This window comes from Anas acuta, chromosome 7 (genome assembly GCF_963932015.1).
Source record: "Anas acuta chromosome 7, bAnaAcu1.1, whole genome shotgun sequence".
Taxonomy (NCBI): domain Eukaryota; kingdom Metazoa; phylum Chordata; class Aves; order Anseriformes; family Anatidae; genus Anas; species Anas acuta.
In genome coordinates this window covers 5,773,946-5,795,894 of record NC_088985.1, presented here as the reverse complement: position 1 = coordinate 5,795,894, position 21,949 = coordinate 5,773,946, and the positions used below count along the sequence as shown (strand labels likewise).

General features: G+C 35.3%; 1 protein-coding gene across 21 annotated transcripts in view; it reads right to left on the bottom strand.

The window, feature by feature from the left end:
• Positions 1-21,949, bottom strand: part of CTNNA3 (catenin alpha 3) — a 477,233-nt gene that overhangs the window by 187,027 nt on the left and 268,257 nt on the right. For 16 of the 21 annotated variants that reach the window (XR_011098147.1, XR_011098146.1, XM_068687731.1 and 13 more), the window contains 2 exons: positions 13,489-13,569; positions 8,785-8,937 (listed from right to left, as the gene is read on the bottom strand). Coding sequence is in view for 18 of the 21 variants with exons in the window: in XM_068687731.1 (XP_068543832.1) it covers positions 8,785-8,937; positions 13,489-13,569 (234 nt within the window). In the remaining 3 variants the exon portion in view is untranslated. Of the gene's footprint in view, positions 1-8,784; positions 8,938-10,372; positions 10,499-13,488; positions 13,570-20,435; positions 20,455-21,949 lie in introns of those variants that run through there. The other 5 variants (XM_068687743.1, XM_068687744.1, XM_068687754.1 and 2 more) reach the window with 5 other exon arrangements.

Below are 21,949 nucleotides of genomic sequence, written 5' to 3'. Positions count from 1 at the left end.
AAATGAATGTAAATTCAGTAAATTCACTGAATTTTACTGAATGAAATTCAGTAAAATGAATAAGCTAAGATCTTAATAGAACTGCAGCAATGAAGATCCTACGAGAAAAGAACCTCAGCTACCCTGATCTCAAGGATGTGCCATTAACTATATCCTGCCTGAACAAGCATTCTGCACATTGGTCTCCTAGAAGTGAGAAAGTTGGACAAAAACAGAAGACTACTGAATGGTTATTCAGAACCATACAACTGAGGATACATGTAAATTAGCAAACCAAAGGTGGTTTTCATATCAAAAGCAAAACGTTGTGTTAACTAGCTAAGTAAGAGTCTGAAAACCATCAAAAACGTGTAAGATATGAGCAGAAAGTTAATTTGTTACAGATAGACTGATCCTAAAAATTATTATGGTAATGTATTGAAAATCCATTTGCCATTCATAAATATTGACCTGCTTAGAAGTGCTTCTCTTATTTACAAAAAACGTCCTTCTAGTCAGTTGATGGGTAGATTTTACTTCCAAAGTACTAACAAATATTCTTTCCTTTTTTTCTATGCAATAATGATCTGTATATGGTGTTTCATGTTTCACACTTAGATATAGATTTTTAAAGAAAAAAAAAACAAAAAACACTTTATTTCTGTGTCTGCAGATCACATGGTACAATAGGATCCTGCATTCTCCTGACAGCTGCTGTGTGTGGTTATGCACACAAATGATAGAAGTTAAACAGAAATTGAAAACCAGGGATGATGACACACTCTTCAGCCGTGGGTGTTTATTTGCTACTTTGAGACAGATGTAACTATAAGATGAAACAACTGGAAGTACATTATGGGTAAAAGAAAAACAGTAACAAGAAAAGTGCTAGCAAAAAAATAACAACACCCAGACTTGTATCTTATGTCTTGGTATGAAATTTCTTCCCATTGAACTGCCTGAAAACTAAACACCTGTGCACAACAGCATCCATGTTTCTTGTCTTCTGGTTATGCTCTCAAGAAGAGTAATAAAAGATTCTGCTCTCTTTTGATAGCTTGGAAGTTAACAAAGATGTTCCAATAATCTCTCAGTTTGACCTCTACAGATGCAGTTGTAGAGTTTTGCAACTGACAAAAATGGGTTTTTCAACACCTAAATAAAATCAACTCTGAAGAACGAGTAATTAAATATTAGGATGTTATTTTTAGTGCTGACCAATTTGAGATGAAAACCCACAGAAATGGGTGATTCTGCAGTGCTGAGAATACCTCAATTCCCTACCATCTTTGAAGGGGATGGGAACAAATAAGAAGCTTGAAGCTGTCAGTACTTCATGTATGAAGCACCTTAACACGTAGAGAAAAATTCAGTGATTGTGGGCTGGTACCTTTCATTTCAGTTCAAGCTGCTATCCACCAGGAAATTATTTAAGTGTTTTTGCCACCTTGGTGGCAAATCTTTTTTGTTGGTGGTAGTTTTCAGAAATCCCATTGTGGTTTTCTTCCCATGACTGTTACTTCCAAGTAGAAGAAAACTAACTAAGGGAACATAGTCCTTACCTATTGGATGTTCAGAGGTAGAATACTAGCTTCTTGAAGGTTGTTTCTTATAGATTGGTCTTAGAAAGCACAAGATTTTATTTTTATTTTTTGTTTGCAGGTTGTTTGTTATTTTTGTTTTGTTGCCAATTTCTTTCAGAACTACAGTGAGTTGCTCTCAGAACCCAATTTTCTGAGTCAGTATATTTAGAATTTGACATACGAAGATGCTACAAATTACATATGAAGTCAGACAGAGTGGCAACTAAGTGATAATTTTCCAGTTGTATTTCAAGAGAGGTATTTAATGTTTGTACAGAATACGAAAAGCAAATTATTGAGATTAAGCTGTAGATTCCATGTTGAAACTAACTTTCAGTAGAGGAGTTTTGCACTAGAGGCAGATCTACAAAGCTTTATTTCAAGAGGTACTGGCACTGTATTTTGCCTCACTAAGAGAAAAGAAGTATTTTGTCATGCACTTATTAATTTACTGTCAATATAGATTAATTTTCATCACTAAATAACATTATTTTAATCCTGCTGAGTTTTGCAAACATTTTGATCATTAAGTTTAACACTGAAAACATTTCATTTATACCATATATAAGTTCTTCTATATTTTTTTACTGGAAATGGGATTCCAATAGCATTGAATGAAAAGTAGTAAGTTTCTTGATACATATATAGATAAGCAGGAATATAAATCATTTTTTTTAGAGAAATCACACCTATTAATGAGTCTCTGAACAGAAGGAATTACTTCAGATAAACACATACATGGTCATTCTTGACTGAATTTAAATCTGATTTTCAGCTAACTAAATTCATTTATCTTTGTTTTATTCCAGGCCATTGATTCATATGACAAATTCATTCCATTTCCTCTCTGTCTCCTTCTTCAGTTTATCTACCTCATTTTTATTTCCAAGATGAGGGACCAGGATATTTCCTGCAGTCTGGAATGTTAACTTTCCCAGTATGGCACTGTATGGGCTGCTGCCGGGAAAGTTAACATTCCAGCCAGACCCAATACACCAATATGCTACTGAACACAAATGAAATCAACATTAAGTTTTGTTTTTTTTTTTTGGTGAAAGATGAGCACTTACATGAGTTTGGCTCACATTATTCTAACGTATTTCTGTGTTCAACTACTAGGTTAGTAGGAAAGGCTCTACAAACAACTAAAAGATTATTTATAATTAAATTTAAAATAATAAAGGTGCCAATCCAAGACTGCAGTCACTCTATATACAGCAGTTTGATCATGTTAAAGTGGCAAAGTAGTTTAACTGTAATTTTTATTCTCTTCATTGTTGTGTTCTGCTATCCAGAGACAGTGTCAGCATCACCAGGTAAGGGGCCTGGGGCCTTACCCTAAGCAAGCTAAGCCTAGACCAAAATAATAAGCAAAGTTCTGCCAACACATTAAAGACATCAGTCTCATATTTTTAAAAGTCAGTTGTAGAAGTAGCTGAAGTAACAAGAGCCAGAAAGTTGTTTTATTCAAGATCTTCATTTTTTTCCTGAACTAGTTTTATGATTGTCAGTATTTGCACAGTTTGTTACTAAGCATCCTGTAACTTGTTTAGCTAAACAAGCAAAAATAAAATAAAACAAAATTATTTCTCTATAAATATTTATAGAACTCAAGATATTTTCTCCTTTAGGTCTTTAGGATTTAAAGCATCATTTTAACATACTGATTTCTTAAGGAGAATTAATTTTCAATAGATGTGCTGGATTTCCTGCACTGGAAATCTTTATACCAACCAACACTCTTGTTTAACAACAAACTCTATGTCCTGCATGCGCCTGCTGTTGTATATCAATACATTAACATATGCACTTAAATATACGTGCTGTCATTGTTAGTAACATGTTTCACATTAGAAATCCCTAATTCACAGAAACCAGTATTTCTTGGCATACTGAAGAAATGTGAACCAGAACACAGTCAAGACCAATAACTAACAACAACAAAAAAGCAAGAATTACACAACAGGTTAAACCCTCAAGTTTATGTATCAGAGTAGTAGATCTGAAGTCAGTATTATTAGATCAAACTACAAAGAATGATACATTTGTGTACTGAGTAGAAAGGGATGAAGAACATGAAGTTCACTTCATCATTGCCTCCACTTCTCCTATTACATCTCTCAGCCTCTGCTCAGTACAGCTGACCTTTAAACACTGCAGTGGGAGATTTGCATCTGTGCCAACAGAAAGGATAATCAGAGGATTCCTTACTGCTCCCATCAAATTCCTTTTTTAATCTCAAGTTCACCCAGCCTATCACTTCACCTCTCAAAAAGCTATACATCTCTTTGATATATCTGCTCAGGAGAACAGCCTGTCTGCTTTCCCAAACAAGAAATTTCTAGTTACAAAAGATCTACTTTTTTCCTTGAGCAGACAGGAAATTTCAGTCTTTCCTTTTACCTATAATTTGTTCATGATCACATAATTGTTCTCTCAATAGCAGAAGTCGTTTTCACCTCTGGTAGAAGCAAAACACAAGGCAGAATACAATATTCACTAAAAATAGCCATGTCTTGCCAGGGATGATAAACAAAGTACAACCAAGTTCCCTTAAGCTTTTTAATATAATTCTGTGGTAATCTGCATAATTTTAAGTAGTGTTTTTGTTCAGATTCAGTACAGAACCAACTCTGAAATTTCCTATAAGAATGTTCAAAAATGTTTCCATATAACCAAGTATTTCAATTAGATTTGCAATTTCATTGTAACATTTTGAATGAAAAGGCATTTCAAATCACAACCTAGATGTATGACATCTCAAAGCAGCTAGTTTTTATTTTTTTGAAATGTTTGTATCAACATTAATGCATTATATTAAAGAATTGCTATTAATAAAAATGATTTTCTAATCAAAACATACCTTTTGGAAGTATTTTTTTTAGCCAAGGCTCAGAAAGACTGAGTATAGACAGAATCTTAACCCAAATATGGTTGCTTTTTTCTTTCTACAATACGTACTAGTTTCTCAATATCACATAATCAATATTCAGACTTACATATACTTGATGCAGTATATGAGCAAAATAAGGTACAGTAGTATAGAATAACCTCCATATGAAGAATGTTTAAAGTGACCTTTGACACTCATGAAATACTTCAGCTGCTGACTATTTCATATATGGAAAGTATCCAATGTAATAGCCAAAGAGTCTATTTTTTTGTTTGAGTTTTTGTTTGTTTGTTTTTTAAACCATGTAACTAGGACTATTTCATTTCCTCCATACATTTGAGTAAAGTATTCATATTTCCAACCAGGAGATTCGGCTCTGTGCAAGTACAGCATAGCTGTTAATGGTACAAAGATGTTAACCGAGGAATCTCAAATACCTTGCCACTGTCTGAGCTTTTTAAATATTAGCACTGTCCAAAAAGCACCAGCTAATATTTCTGGTAAGTTTAGCTAACATCTCAAGTGTCCCTGCACTTTTTTAACAGAAGCTAAAACCTCTCATCTAAGACCAAAGAACAGTAAATAATCTCAGGAGAAAGATAACATAAGAAACATGGAAAAGAAGTAGCACCCGTAGCTGCTACTACTTTGGAAACATCATTGCCCCAGACCTGGGGTGGTGTTCAGTCTTCTCATTTCACTGATATCTCATGCTTCACTAAACTTACATGTATATACATAATTTTGAACTGTATCACACTGTTATGTTTTCAATGAACTTTTTAAAGGAAGACTGTAAACTTCCATATGCTAAGTCAGAAGATAAGTGTGTGTAAGAAACATGAATCCTCAAGCTGATCTACAATGATCACTGGCTTATGAAGATACTGTTTGTTTCTTAAATAAGACTATCAGCACTTACAGAAACAGGCAATTTAGCTTAGATTAATAAAGATTTCATATTCAGAGAGGAAAAAAAAAAAACACAACATGCTCTTTCTCAAGACTTTTTGTTTATGCTGGAAAAATTTTCATTTTCTGATTAAAATAGAAACCACAGAACATCTCTTCATATTTCATAAAGTACTTCTAGTTTCCCGTATCAATTTCACTGCTAGAGAAAACTGTGAGAATATGAACCTTTAATGTCCAACTTGGCCTATTTTACTTATATACAGAACAGTCTCATAAATGACTATTCAAACATCCCTGATCTTTCTGACGTAGATACAAAAAATGCACTGAGAGGTAAGAGATACTCAATTAAAAACTGCTATATGGAACACAAGAAATTGTAACATAACATATGTCTTAAAAGAAACAAACACTCCTCTCTCAAAGTACAATTCATTTCACCTCACTTCAGCTATCTAGAAATTAGACACCCAGTCTAAACTAGTCATTTAGTCAAAGGAGAGACAGGCACTTACTATTAGTAAGATAAATCTTCCCTGGGAAATCATTATCTTGGGCTAAGTGTAAATGGGATAAATAAGGCTTTATATCGGAAAAAAAAAAAAAAAAAAAAAAAAAACAACAACAACAACACTATCAATCAATCTCAGAAAATCTGAAATCTGACTTTTTCTATTTAGAAGACAAACCAAACCAAATGAGTGAAGTGATACTGGTTGTTACTGGTACAGGGAGAGGAGTATTACTTATTTTAATCTGAACTGAGTAATTAAGACTTAAATTGGGAAAAAAAAAAATCAGTGGCTTGTTTTTCTTAAAAATGGACTTATATCCAAATGCTGTAACATCAAATGCATTGCATTATCTATCACCGTTGGACATGACGGCTGCAATATTAAAATCGATTTTTGTGCGACTGGATATCTGAATACGCAAATACACAGGTCTTGTTGTACCGGATTCAAAAATTTATTTTGCTAATTTCTGCAAGGAAAGTTATCACTGAAATAAAATGAAGCACTGATGATTTTACCAATCCAGCAACAGCAGTAACATTTAGAACCGACACAGAATTTTATAGAATGAAAATGTGTATCAACTTTTACATAGGGATCACTAAAATAATAAAACTATCTTGACTGAAATGATGGGTGATTATTTTGAAAATGCACTATCAATCTTGTGTTACTGTATGTTGTCCTGTCTCCATTTTTGAATTGATATCATCAAATTACTCATTGGTGCAACAACTAACATCATGACCCTAGCTAAGTAATGTTGTATGTGTATGGTGCATGTTCAGATGGAATGAGATAAACCTGAAACACTATTTTAATGAAGAGACTTAGAGAAGCTGAACTCTAGACTGGATCAAGAAAAATATATATATTTGTATATATATATATATATATTTTTTTTTTAATTTCTGTTTGGACAGAATTAAATTTTAGCAGAGGGTACCTGTGTCTTTTTTTACAGCAAATATCTTCAATTGCAAAAGGTTACCTTTACATGAATAAAAAGGAAATAGTTATAAAGCTTTCTTACACCATAAATATATTTTATAAGAACAATGTTAAAACCAAGCAGAAATTGACAGATCTATTTCCCTACATTCAGACAACTGAAAAGGCACTCCCTAAGGTTGCCAGGAAAGAGGTGGATTGTTAATTGTGCTGTGCATGCAACAGTGAGATCCAGGCATTTAGATCCTGCCACTCCTCCTCATCCTGTTCTGTTCTTGGACAAACCACAGGGCTTTACTAAACATCAGTGTGGCTGAGTAACCAGCATTTCATAGCTGATAAATAAGATCATCATTTTTTTTTTTTTTCCAACCTCAGGAACAAATCTGGTGGAAACTGGGAGAAAGCTGTAAGCCAGAAATTTCCTTGAGTTCACAGTGTCTGCATTAACCTGTATTATTTTTTTTTTTGCCTCATCTTTTACAGAGTTATTCCATGTAGTAAATAAAAGAACAACCTATGAAGATTTGCCAGAGGACTTTCAGGGTACTAGATGACTAGATGACTCTTTTCTACTATTGTTACTGTCATATGTTATTCTTGGCAACTCATTTTACTTACTTGTTTAGCTTTTCAGGGATTTTACCTTTAATTATCATGTCCATTAGTATTCCACAGTCAGGCATACACTTGCACTCAATATGTGACTTAAAGTTATTCTCAATTACAAAGAATATGAAGCCCAACTCTGAAATGGTATACATGACCAGCTTTCCAATTTTGTATTTCAAAACCAGAGATCTGTTAGAGATCTCATTTTATCTACATATTGTATTACTTGGCAAATTAAAGCAACAGTTCAGTGCTGTATTATGGTCATTTAAAAAAATACATATTTTGTGCTTACCAACTTTTGAGATGCTAAAAAACAAAATATGCTTCCACTTTCCAATATAATGTATTTAAATGCTATTCTATTTGTATCAAATTATTTGGTATTCCACTTTCTACAAAAGAGCTGCCATAATTCTTTTTCTTTGCTGCTATTGTTGGAAATTATTGAATTTTTTCTTAGAAATCAGATAAATCTGTTTGTACGTACGAAGTCCCTCTGTGAAAACTTGGTTACCTGTTAATATTTTTCTGTCTTTGTTTTGTTTTACTTCTGGTAGGCCAGCAGTTGACAGATGTAGTAGAACTACTATCCAACTAATTTGCTTGCAGGTTTAGCAGTCCAGTTTATCAAAATGCTGCTGAATATATATCATCAAGCTCTTGTTGAAAGATATCATTAAGTACTCTAAATCAATACAAGCAACTTTCAAATAAGATATTTCAGTTCTAGTAGATATCTAGAAGGTAACTTCAATTTTATGTTCATTTTGAATATCAGTACCCAATGTAATCACTAGTAAAGTGACAAGTTGAAATAACTAATTATACAATAGGAGGTGGGACTGCGTGCAGTCTCTCTGAAAGCCAGTTACTTAAAGTTTTTAAAAGTATGAACCCTTAACTGTAGGCACCATATTAAATCATAACATAAATATACACAGACAAGTGTACACTGTGTACACAGAGTAGGATTAGTGTATTATGTCTTAGAAGACTTCCACTTCAAGCTACTACTCCCTAAAGTCAAACATTTGATCAAGTTCCCACTCAGCATCTTTGTGGAAAGGCTTACACTAATTTCTAAAAGAAGAATTCCCCACCACAGAATTTTAATGCGATAAAATAGAATTACCAATATCACAAAATCCACTATCTCAATGCATACCATTATGTAAAAAAATGAGCATTTTTGCATATTAGGCCATTAATGTATTCTTACCTGAAATGCCACACTTAGTTGGTTTCATGGTATCTGGAAGCAAAGGGAATGTTGCACTGGCAAGTCGCTTATACCATATAGCCAAAAAAGAAAATTCAAGTCCATAAAACGTACCTCCACAAGTCTGCTGGTATGTTCTCGAAATATAGCAGCATATTCTTTTATTTCCTTTTCTCTTCCATTTTTAGCAGCTTCAATGAGAACTAGAAGTGGAACGGTGGTATCTAAGAAGGAGTCTGAGATGTGATCTATAATGGCTTTACGAAGCTGCAAAAGATAGCATTACAGTACTATCAGCTATTTGGTGAAGTCTGTTATATATATATATATATTTATATATAACGACTATTTATTAAAGACTACTGTTATTATTGTCTATTAGTATTCTATAACATCAACATGTACATATTGTATTTCTACATTAGGGGCACGATTATGTGCCTAAAACTTACTGCAGCTACAGTTTGCCAATTACATAGAAAACACTATTTAATTTTAGGGACAATTTTTATCTACCAGTACCTAAATATGCATGCTCATATGTGTGAGCATATGCCTGTGTGAGTATAGATACACAGAACACTTAAAATATGTATTAGCACTCTCAAAATCAATAGAGCCAAACAAATATTCATGTTCTTCGATGAACAGAATAGACTACTAAAAATACTTGCAGACATTAAAAATTACAGTTAGACCAAACTTAATTTTGTTTTCTGTTTTCTCGCTTGTAGTTCAGATGCCAAGGGGAAAAGCTATTTCATTTTACATAGAAAGTATTAACTTCATTATGTTTGTACTCACAAAATATCCCTCATCACAGTTTCATAATTGCAAAATTACCTAAATATTTTAAATATCTTGTTGGAAAAAAACAATTATATGTTTTTATATGTTTGCCTTCATATTAATTTTATCAATGAGATTATTGATTATGCCACCTAATAATAGATTAATAGAGCAAGAAGAATTGTAAGCTAGTCTGAAGTTCCATTTTCTTTATGTAAATTAATTGTTCTTGGAACTTCTTTCTTAAATTATTAAGTAAGTGTAACATTCTCTGCAAATTAGCTTTCTTAAATTAGATTTTATGTAAGCTTTTAATTGATCATTGGGACTTCATTTACTTTATTTAGAGGTTATTTTCCAAGGTATAATCCTAACCATGGCAACTATTCATTTTTATCATAGAACGCGGCATGAAATATACCTATCAAAATTACACATGAGATGGATATGAATTATCAAGTTTACAGAATTTCTTACTGCAATTTTATTATTTTTTTTTAAGACAGATGTAGAAAATATTGTTTAGAACAGAAAACAGAAGTCTTTTAAGCTCTTACATGCTGACAGGTTTCTTGCTGAAGGAAATGTTTTCATTTAGTGTTCTGCACCAATGTGCATCAATGTGAAAACTCACTAAAGGTAAAGACTCCTACGGCTATAAAAATGCAAAACAACCTTTTGATGCTGCTGCCATTATAGATAGGGCAGAAGAAAATGCATAGCACAAACAACAGCTGAGAGATCTGATGGTTCTCAAGACAAGATTTGGATGTGAATTCCTTTACTAGATCTTTTGGATAGGCTCAACATCCAAAGACAGCTTCTACTGATTGACCAAGTACTCAGGATACACTAAGCTACCAAAACCACACAGAGAAGTTTAAGTTTGGAATGTTTTTGTCTTCCAACTTACTGTAACTTGTTGCATTAGGAGACTCAGTCTTGATACACTGCATGCTCTCAAAAATCATTTGCAAAGACAGAAGCTATGACATCCCGACACAGAATTGGATTCTTACTGTCTTATTCATGGTCCCAACTTTATTCGTACCGCAATTTTAAGAGTGAAAAAGAAAATGGTTAGAAGTTTCACTACCAGAAACAAAACACACTGAACCTCCAGTTCTGCCAGGTTACCTGTTAAAGGTTTTGTGACGGAGAAATCCAATTGTAGAAAAGAGATTTACTCACCTGCTTAAAATTAGGTACATGAATGTGACCTTGAGGAAGGGCAGTTTGATATATTAGGATTTTAATTTATAATAATCAACAATTAAACACTGTGTAACCATATCCAGAGCTGATGACTCAGCATCTCCAAGAGGTTTTGGGTTCTTCACAGACACGATTGTAGTAATTTTGATCTTAGTAATTATTTTAGGACCAGTGACTGCAATGACCTCTGTCACATTCAAGGTAATTTAGAGGCATCCAGTTTTAAACTAGAGGCCTAATTTTCTCACCCATTACATCATTCTTTGCTGTAGCTATTTACTGGTGAGCGTGGTTTAATTAACCTTTCATACATAAATTATCCTAATTATTTTGTTCTAAGAAATCCTCTATCCTGCAATTTAACAAAGTGAAACAGTTCTTCCAAAAAAAAGATAATGCTGTGCCTTTGCTGAATACAAACAAGCTTGACATATGTTATTTCAGCTATGCTAAGGAACACACAAAGCCGAGATTTTCAAATATGGCTTGTGTGGCATTAAAGAATGAAGAAAAGCAATGTAAAACAGGGAAAGGAAAAAGAAATATCTGAAGCAGTATCAATTTCTCTTCATCTTAATAAGAATAATGCATTTTTTCCACTACTCAGTATGTTTGTTTCTGACTGGCCACCTCTCGAGCAAAAGGCTAAAATCTAAGCATAAATATATGGAGACACATAAACAAAGAACAACAGCACCACTAGTACTAGCAGGCACTATGAGGGAAGTTATTGTGCTATGATTAAATTTTATCTCCTATTTGAGAGAGACACCATCAGAAGAGGTAAAGCAGAGGGAGGATGATGTCTACCAAATTGTTTTGTTTTTAAGGTGTAAGTCCTTATCCTTACCTTTTGAACAGACTGTTAGAGAAATGGAAGCATGAAGAATTTTTGTTTTGATATCAAAGTGGATAAAAAGGAAAGAAGAATGTTGTTCATAAAACATTGGACATGAGGTTGTCAAGAACAAACAGTAGAGTACAGAGAATAAAATCCCAGCAGCTGTTTGCAACATTATTAACATCACTATTCTGATGAGTAAAGTAAACTGCTCACAGAAAATTCTACTGACTCACAAGTCTACACTGGCAAAAGTCCTGGAAAAACTAAAAATTCATTATTAATGAGGGATCTCTCTTCCCTGTTTTAAAGGGATGCCAGGAATGCAACTTGTTTTGTGTTAAAGAAAAAGCTTTCCATCCACAATGAAGCCAAATACAACTGTGTGAATATCATCAATAATAATATTAAGAAAGAATACACACACAGACATACACACAGAAAAAAAAAAAAAGACACTGCAGCAACCACAGGAAAAACATCTGTGCAAACTAGTCACAGTAAACAACTGGGAGGTAACAACAGAGTCTGGTAATTTCTCAGAATTAGATTCTGGATTGAACAGGCAATTCCATCCTAAATATTCATGGAGATTTGCTAGGCAGGGAAGCAGTGTAAAACTGTAAAAAAAAAAATAGGTAAAACTCTACAAACAGAAATGACATGCACATCTTTGCACAATACAAATAAAGTCACAACAAAACAGAACAGTTTTAAATCCCCACAAGTACCAGTAAAGTTCTTGAAGTGAATACAAATAATTTAATTTAAAAAGCAAGAGATTTTTAGAGCTTCTAGAACACACTGCTCTTGAGACGGCTACTTTGGTCTTCAAGTGTTGTCAGATACAGGCTTTCCTTCATTTCACTTTCTGTGATCCAAAACCATGTTCCACAGGATAACTCATAATCAGGCACTGACTAAGCAAGAACTTACATGATCGTTTTGTATACTGTGTGCTAAAATGATAGCTACAAGGGATTTCAAAATACAGTTTCATAAGGTTTCAGCTTCAACCCCAATTCTGTAGAAACAATCCCAGTAACTGGCTGAAAGCAGAGTACATTATGCACACTGTAGCCTTGAATCTACTGTAGGAACCTAATACCTGTTATGGTACACTATATCATTCAAAAATATATATTATAAAAGCTAAAAGAATGCATCACATAAACATTTTCATGTTTCTAATAATGAATGTTCATAACTGAGAGCAACTAAGAGTACTGCAACATCTGCAGGTGCACAACTTACAATTTCGTGTTTCCCAGATCAGAGGTTAGACATTCTTCCTAAAACAATTCTTATGCAATCTACACATATGAACACAGAACTGTAGGGAACAGATGAACTATTTACTCATACATACCTTCCAGGAAAATACCAAGAAGCCATAGAGCTACTCTGTTTAAAGAAAAATACTGGTTCTAGATTGCCTACAAACTGGGGATGACTACATTTTGCCTGAACGTTTTACAAATGTTTATATAGGAAATAAAATGTTTTAATAATTTTTAAGCACTGTAACAGAATGAAGAAATGTAAACTGTTATAAACTGAAGTTTAACTAACTTATTGAAGAGGTAGCATGTCAGAATGGAAGAGTATAACATACAGACTGAGCTTGTGATGCAAGTAATGGTGAAACGTGAAAGGAAACTGGATGACTAGTTACTTGTATAACACCATATTTATATTGTATTAATCTTATCTTTCAAGGATTCTCCTGACTGACTATGGGTGACAGAAAGGAATTTATTCACCATCCTAAAGCACAGGTTGGCTTATAAACCTGTACACAAAGTTAGGAGGGATATTCTTCCACCAGAAAACTGACCAACAGCCATTGCTAGAGACAAAATGAGAGCAGCGTGTGCTCATGTTCTGCATGTAGTCTGACTATGTAGTCTGAAAATAGCAATTTATATAAGCCTCTAAGTCTACAGTTTCTACCAGTTCCCCAGTTTGTTTACCTGTCTGCGAAGGTCTCTTGTCTTCTTGCACATACTATCTATTGCAACATTCAAAGCATTATTTTTTTCTTTCTTGTCAGTCTGTAAAAAAAATGACAGGAAAAAGAAACAACCAATGGTTATTTACGATCTCTTAGAAACTGTGCTCTTTGTGTCCTCAGTTCATCAAAACATTTGATAAATCATATGTGCTTACAGTTTTGTTTTGTTTTTTTTTAGTCTCACTGCATTTCAGGAACCAGTACCCCTACAGCCACAGAACACTGATTTGTGATGTTGAGCAAAAGTCCACAGAATCAAAATATGTTTTGCTAGCTGTATGTAGGAAAGAAATTAAACACTTTTCATCTTCGGAATTGCTGTAATACAGCAATTTATACTCCAAGGTTACTTATGGAACAACATTAATATAATTATTATTATTGATTCCAATCTATTATCACCACATTAATGTGGAAAATCACTTTTTCTCTCTATAAGCAATTTATAAACTCAGATGGCCTCAGTGCAGTTTGATAATGCTTTAATCTGCAGCATTTATTATTTTACTCCCACAGAGCAGAATGAGTGAATTTCAAAACGTCCACAACATTGCAATGCAAATTCAATAAATACTGTCAATGAAAACATGAAAACAGACAATCTTTTCATTTAACAGCACATTCATTCTCAGCATCAATAGGAGACTGAGCTATTGAGATATTTCAGATGTCTTTACTGAATCAGCTATATACCTTCCAAACAATTTCTATCCATAACCAAAGAGCTTATGTCATTACTATCTATTTGAAAAGTGTAGTTCACATTCTATTCTACCACCCAGCATTTTTCCTATACAATACCAGTTGTTTTGAACAATCTTTTTCTTACGTTATTACATACCTTATATGAAAAACAAAAATGTCTGCTGAACATTGTTTCTCTAAAGCAATCATTCATTGCTCACTAATTTGGATTGCTCCAGTCTAAAGGAAAGAAACCATAGTAAAAGTGTCTTTACATAATGTCTTAAGTCAGTACTCATAACATGTCTGGAGAAAGGACTATATTCTCCAAAATGTCAAAGAAATAGTTTATGTTTACTAACCATAGTATTTGGACCTCTATAGTACACTAAGTTTATATTATGAACATAACACATCATACCAAAATAAATACCACTGAAAACAGAAGTAGTCATACCTCAGTATGTACCTAGCTGTATAGCCTTCTTATACACACTATACAATATTTCAGAGTAATTTCCTTGCTAAAAATAAAAACATCTGTGAACAGAGCAATATGCATAGTATTAAAGCAGAAACTAGAGATGATCAGGAAAAAGCTTTTGTATTACAAGTCAACATGTAACGTAATAAATGTCTCAAAATGAGTAACATTTTCCATCAGATGAAGGGAACAATTACTTTCAAAAAGTATTTCAAGATTCATGCTAACATAGAAATTTCCCTACTACTTGCAGTTTCTGAAATTCTTATAATCTTCACAGGGAGGAGATCAAACATACATCTTGGAGAGAGAGGTCATTACAGTAATGTGACCAATTCTCCTACCAACACTTGCATAGGAACCAAAGTAAATAAAGACTCTTGTAATGCTTTGCAAGCTATTGTCAGCGTTGACAACAAAATCGATCCTTTCTGAACTGCTAGCAAAACAGGACTATCAAAAGCATTGTGGATACGAGTCAGCTCAGTGTATATCTATGCATTTTTCAGATGATAAAGACATGGTTCCACAGTGGCACATGCTTTAAAACCTTAGTATTCAGAGCTTATTTGTCTAGCAAGACAGAAATCCATGTAAAATACTGTGGTTTTTTTTTAAACGTTCCCTGGTAAGCTGCAACTTCAAAGGTGGCAACTAATAATACAACTGGTTCTAAGCAAACCTACATCACTGAGGCAGCAAATAGGAAATAACCTTACTCAACAAGAAGCGTAAAAATATGAACAGAAGAAAAAAATATGAACAGCAAACAAATAAACACTTTTGTTTGCAAATTCTTAATATACACGTAACTATCAGTAATCAACATCCAGAAAGCAAACCTAACTACAATTGAAGTTACTCTTTGCCTTGAGTTTTCCCCATGAACTAAATGTACTGTAAAATGTAGCTTTCAGATGAAGAATGTGGACAGGTCAAGAATATGGTTAGCTTCATAGCTTCAGACTCTTTTTCTTCCTTAAAGTATTACGTAAAACTCCAAAACATACATTACTGTTTGGATAAATCATTCTTATAAAGATGTAAGTATTTCAAAATTGTTGAGTCTGTTAGGGGGACAACTGAGTACAAAATCTATTGCAAGAGTAGTCTTAAGTATTAATGGCCTGGTATAGTGTTGTCCAGTTTGTGATATATCTGATCCATTGGTCCCAAGTACTTTTGAACACTGAATTACTCTTTAAGTTAACCTTATATTCTTCTGCAGATTTTCATCTCAGATACCTACATGACAGTAACCACTGAAGTCCTACAACTATTGACTACACTTTTTTAATAGCTTAAAAACACCAAATTCACTATTTTAAAAATATGTTTTATGAACAATGGCATACAGAAACTAAACACGATCTGAACATATCCACAGTATATTCTACTCCCCATTAATATAGCTAATGTGTCTGTATTGGAAATATTTCGCATCTGCTTGTCAATTAATGTCGCTCTCATGATTGCTGTACTTAAAAACAAAGAAACAAATCTTCCCCGAAATAGTTTGTTCCCATAAAGGTGACTGAATAAAGGAAAGGGCTAGGAAAATGATGCATGTTATACTAGACTCTGGTTTCCAAAAATCATGCAACTGAGCTCACCCCTTTATCACAGCTTTCCTGCCTTCAGCTACAGTTTTACTCTGTAGAATATATGTAGTAATAGCTATACGGCTCCCTTGTGAAGATATTACAAGCAATATCCAGCTCCTATTTCAATGCATTTTAAATACAAGACACGTTTTACAAGCACAAAATCACATTGTTATTAACACTTCAATAAGTGAAAACAAGTTATTTTTAATTAACACTGCATAGCCTGAAGATAAATGCTAAGTATTGCCAACAATACAGGCTTACCCTTTTCATATGCTGGCAAAAAACAGTAGTTGAATGACTCAAAAACTACACATGCAGAAATACTTCCCTGCCAGATTTTCATTTAAAATAGTAAATATCTTAGTGCAGAACCTAAGTCAAAACAAATCACCAGATTTACAGTGCTGTTAATAGACTTCATTTGTATCAGCATGGAATCATGACCTTCATGGGCATTACAGAACCTTCTTTAATCCAAGATACACTGATGCAAACAAATGTGCTTGCCTTAGCTACACAACCTTGAAGGACTCAAGAACATGTCTCCAGTGGTTGGTACATGCCAACAGTTAACAGTAGTAACAAAGACAGCAGTAATTTCCAACTTCATACTTTGTTGATTTCAAAAGAGAGCTTAAACAAAAGAATATCATTATCTTGATAAGGTATTTATACTTTTTTATATCCAATAGTTCTACTATGTCTCCTGTCTGAACTGTAATTTGAAGATTATAAAGAAGATTTGGGCAAAACTACCAAAGTGACAATCTAATCTCTTCAGATATTGAGGTTCACAGACAGAGGCTAGCTTTATAATAAGGTTACAGTTAGCCACAGGTATTAAAATAATAAATACTGTCATCATTCTGTGAATCCAAGAGCAACATCCCTTTTAGCCATAATCAAGAATGCAGTTACAATAGAGCAATGAAGTATTCTTACCAGCAGGGCTAAAATAAAAAGATATGGCCAACTGAAACAGAGCTAATGTATTTATGTATGCAGTGGTGATACAGTATTCACAAGGATTAATGTAAATCTTGCAAGGCTGCAACTCCTTGAAGTCCCCTTACAGTCACCAAAGAGAAAAAGGAATCGTTTTAGCGTCACCTCTGAAATGCCTAAGCCTTCTTCTAGTCATTACAGAGGGTGGTGAAAGAGATTTAGTTTATCAAGTTGAATTTTTGTCTTGAGAAGAGTTCCCCAAAATATTCACACACATCTGTAGACTCTAGTTTTTCAGTATTGTGGAGTAAAAGGGAGCAGTATTAATTTATTTTATCATATCCATGGCGAGATGAGATCAGCAGACTTCTCTGAATTCTGTATTCCAGAACAGCTGGAGTCTGAGCTATGAACTTAAACAAGATATTACTTTGGTCCTAAAGGATTCCTGCAGGATCTGTATGGCAACAACACAGCCAGGAGATTCTACCCATGCCATTATCTAGGGCTTCAAGATACAGTAGCTGAACTGGAATCTTGGTTGCATACAAAAGAATTGAGGATCTATCTGGGGTCCACAGACTGGAAGAGTTATGGTGGAGTACTGAATGCAGAGCCTGGGACTTAAGCCTCACTCTAAATTTGTAAACTATACTATCCTTCTTGGCCAAGTCATATTTAAATTAATATGTGCAAGTACTAGGCAGTATAGTGTTATAAAGATGCTATAAACCTTGTTATGTCGTACCTATGAGTGCCATTGACTACAAAAAATGCAAAGCATGAAGTTATTTATCTAGACAGAAATCCTGACTTTCTTTCCTTAAACACCACAGTAAATGATTGTTTGTAAACAGGCAGAACAGGCTTCAGATAAACAAGGTGTTCCTAATGTTCGAAATATTTAGCTAAAAAGGTCTAACACAAGTTCATCTTGCATTACTAGACTCACATATAGTTTTAAAATGACAGAAGTTAAAAGATTACAATGATCCTTCACTGGAATGTTAAAATTTACATACACGATCAAAACCAGCTTCCTAGCATTAATCCTTATAGTACTCAAAGGCTCTGCTGAAAACAGATTTTCATATTTGAAAAGGCTACAGCTAGAAACTGAACCTATGTTTTGTGTCCTGGGATGCATCTATTCCTAAACTGTCATACAATTTGGAAAAGACTAAATAGCAACGAAGTGTGATATTCACTGCTTTCGAACAGCAGCAGTACCACAACTTGGTGAAAAAAGTCTTCTGATTTACTTCAAAGTCCAAAGGTCAATTTTATTTTCAAAAAGACTACCACAATTATTGGAATCAGTTCTCTGTGGAAACCTTCTAAAAAATGTCAAGCTAAAAGGTAAACACCAATCAATACTATAAGTTAATAAACGTCAGAGCTCTAATTAAATGACTGATCATAGTCCAGGCTATGTGTTGACTTACTAGAATCCTATATTAGACAATGATAAGGTCTTGTGCATTACAATGAAAAAAAAAATAATTATCACACAACCCAAGTAAGACATTTAAATAAAGTCACAGTCCCTAAAGAGATATCAGGCATTTTATGTCCACTGTCACAATTTACCATTTAATATCTTTTAGTACATAGTGTTTATAAATGTTTCCCCTTTTGAATTAAAAAGCCATTTTGAACTCTAGAGAAAATGGTAACAGTGATGAAAAAAGTTTTATCTAGTATAAAACAGTTCCACACTTTTGTGTATGTTGAAACCAAGTTTTCATTAATGAGGAAAATTACATTAAAAGGTTTGTGCAAAGGCAAAAATACAATTGTCTTTCTTACCCAGCTCATGGACATGCTGTCAGTTCAAAATATTTTGTGCAATTCAGCAAAATAAGGAAGAATGCAGGCATCTATCTTAAACACAAAACAAAAACAAAGCCCTTGTAAGGGAGGACCTAGGCCAATCCTGTTGCGCTCCTGTAGTGGGTTTACTTGGCAAGGTTTTGGTAGCAGGGGGCCATAGGGGTGGTTTCTGTGAGAAGGAGCTGCCCCATGTTTGGTAAGGGCCCCACTGCTGACCAGAGCCGAGCCAATAAGCGATGTTGTTTTGCGCCTCTGTGGGAGCATATTTAAGACAGGGAAAAAAACGCTGCGCCACTCAGTAGCTGGGAGAGTGAAAGGAGTGAGAAAACAGCTTTGCAGGCGCCAAGGTCAGTGCAGAAGGAGGGGGAGAGGTGCTCCAGGCGCCGGAGCAGAAGTCCCCTGTGGCCTGTGGTGAGGACCATGGTGAAGCAGGCTGTCCCCCTGCAGCCCATGGAGTACCACGGTGGAGCAGGGTTCCACGCTGCAGCCCGTGGAGGAGACCACAGTGGAGCAGGTGGCCCTGCACCGACAGAGGCTGCCGCCTGTGGAAGACCCCTGGCGGAGCAGATTCCGGGCCGGACCTGTAGCCTGTGGAGAGGAGCCCACGCAGGAGCAGGTGACCTGGCAGGAGCTGCTGCCCGTGGGGGAGCCAGGTTGGAGCAGTTTGCTCTTGAGGGATGGACCCCGTGGTACGGACCCATATCTGGAGCAGTTCTGGAAGAGCTGCTGCCTGTGGGAAGCCCACGCCGGATCAGTTCATCAAGGACTGCATCCCGGGGGAGGGACCCCACAGCACAGGGGACGAGAGTGACCGAGAAGGAGCGGCAGAGAAGAAGCGCTGTAGACTGACCATAACCCCATTCCCCCGTTCCCCTGCGCCGCTCGGGGGGAGGAGGTGGAAGAGGGTGGACTGGGGGGGGGAAAGGTTCTTTTGGTTTCTGTCCTTTGTTTCTCACTTCTCTAGCTTGTTAGTAATAGGCAAAAAATCTTACTATCTCCTTACGCCGAGTCTGTTTTGCCCGTTACAATAATTATTGCATGATTTTCTCGTCCTTATCTCAACCTTTGAGCCCTTTTTACATATTTTCTCCCCACTCCTCTTTGAGGAGGGGGAGTGAGAGAGCGGCTGTGGTGGAGCTCGGCTGCCCACTCGAGCGGAACCACAACAGCTCCTCATTTATATTAAAATACATGAACTAAAAGAGTAGGGCCAAGAAGCTTGTCACTTTTATTAGAGTGGGCTTGCCCAAAAAAACATCAAAATTAGTGGCAGTGTCTCAGCCACTCAGTAAGTAAATAAAAGTAATTTCACTGCCTATATACTTGGCTGGAAAAAGACAAAGTACTTACTCATCATCTTGAAGGTCACGTGCAGAGTTCAGCAATGTGAGATGAAGCACGGTAGAGTAGCTTGGCTGTGAAACACCTGTGAGAGGTGCCAAGTCTGGGACAGCCACACCACAAGAAGGATAACAAGACCCCAGGAACATCCCCGCGCTGGGAACAATGTAACACAGCATGGGAGGTCCAAGTCAGCAGTGTTTGAATAAACACTTTTTTACAATTACTGTCAAAGTGAGGACTCAGGGCAGATTTCCATGAGGACAGCCTCTCCCCTTCCTTCAGAAACATCTGGCTGGACAAACAAGCAAGTGGAAACATGTAATCCAAATCCAACTCCTGGCAGCAGCCCTCATTCTGGTCCATGTGCTTGCCACCAGGCTGCTCTGTAAGCCTCCTCACCTTCCCTTGCTCCCTGCGCTGCTCATGCCAGTGGCAGCAAGTCTCTGCTTCTGTGCAGTTGCCGTATGTGTACTCTTGGTGTTAGGACCCCTAGCACACCTGTTTCCCTTGGGGCACTTTGGATGTTCTATTACCCAAACATGAAAATTAAGTCTCCGCTGTCCTGTTATCAAACACCTCTTGTACCCAAATGCATCTGCCTTCTTAAATCAATCTAATACAAAGAAGAAACTACTCAAAAATTTTTCTGTCTTACTGCCTTCTTGTCTCATTTTAGACTGTTAAATCCTTCAGTGCCATTACTGTCTTCCACTATACTAGGAACAAAAACTCTTATAATCAACAGGAAAAAAAAATTAAATACTGTTAAGAATATCTTTGTATTTTCTTTTATCAAGTCATAAAATCGCAAGACCCTAAGAGTATTTGTCCCATACATTCAGAGCACATGGAAACAGCAGTTTACTCTTCAAGTTTGCAACTTGCACTGTAACTACAAACTGAACTTCCCTGTAAAAAGCAAGATCCCTTGTTGAAGGTCATAATGTCTAGCTAAATAAGCTAAAACCACGAGCTTCTCCAAAGCTATAGATCTCAATGGACAAGTCTTTCAGATTTGAACACAGAAAGAAACCAGGTGGATTTGAACAGTTTACAATTGTAGTTTACAAGTATGTCTCATGCTTTTAAACAAACTTTCAGAAAGACTTTGTTCCTGAAAGAGATGAGAGTACCTTTTTTGTTGCAAATAACTTCACTGAAACAATAGGATTTAGATGCACAGTTATATGCACATTCCCCCCCCCCCCTTTTTTTTTTCTCCCACAAATCTTCAGGATTCAATTGTGCCATCTTGTTAACTGCTGTCTGAGGTCTCTCTTAAATGAATATTTCAAAGTTATTCAAGAAATCCTCTGACAAAACAGTAAAGAAAGTACTTGACATTTTTGACATTATAAAGAACAAAAATTCTTCTGAAAAGCCAAAAGTTTCCAGACCTTCTCATACAGCATTTCAAAGCATATTTTTACTGTACATCAATAGCCTGCAAAAGGAAATTCATTTACAAGAATATTTAATGCCTTTCTTTGTTAATACATGGAATACAAAGAACGAATAGC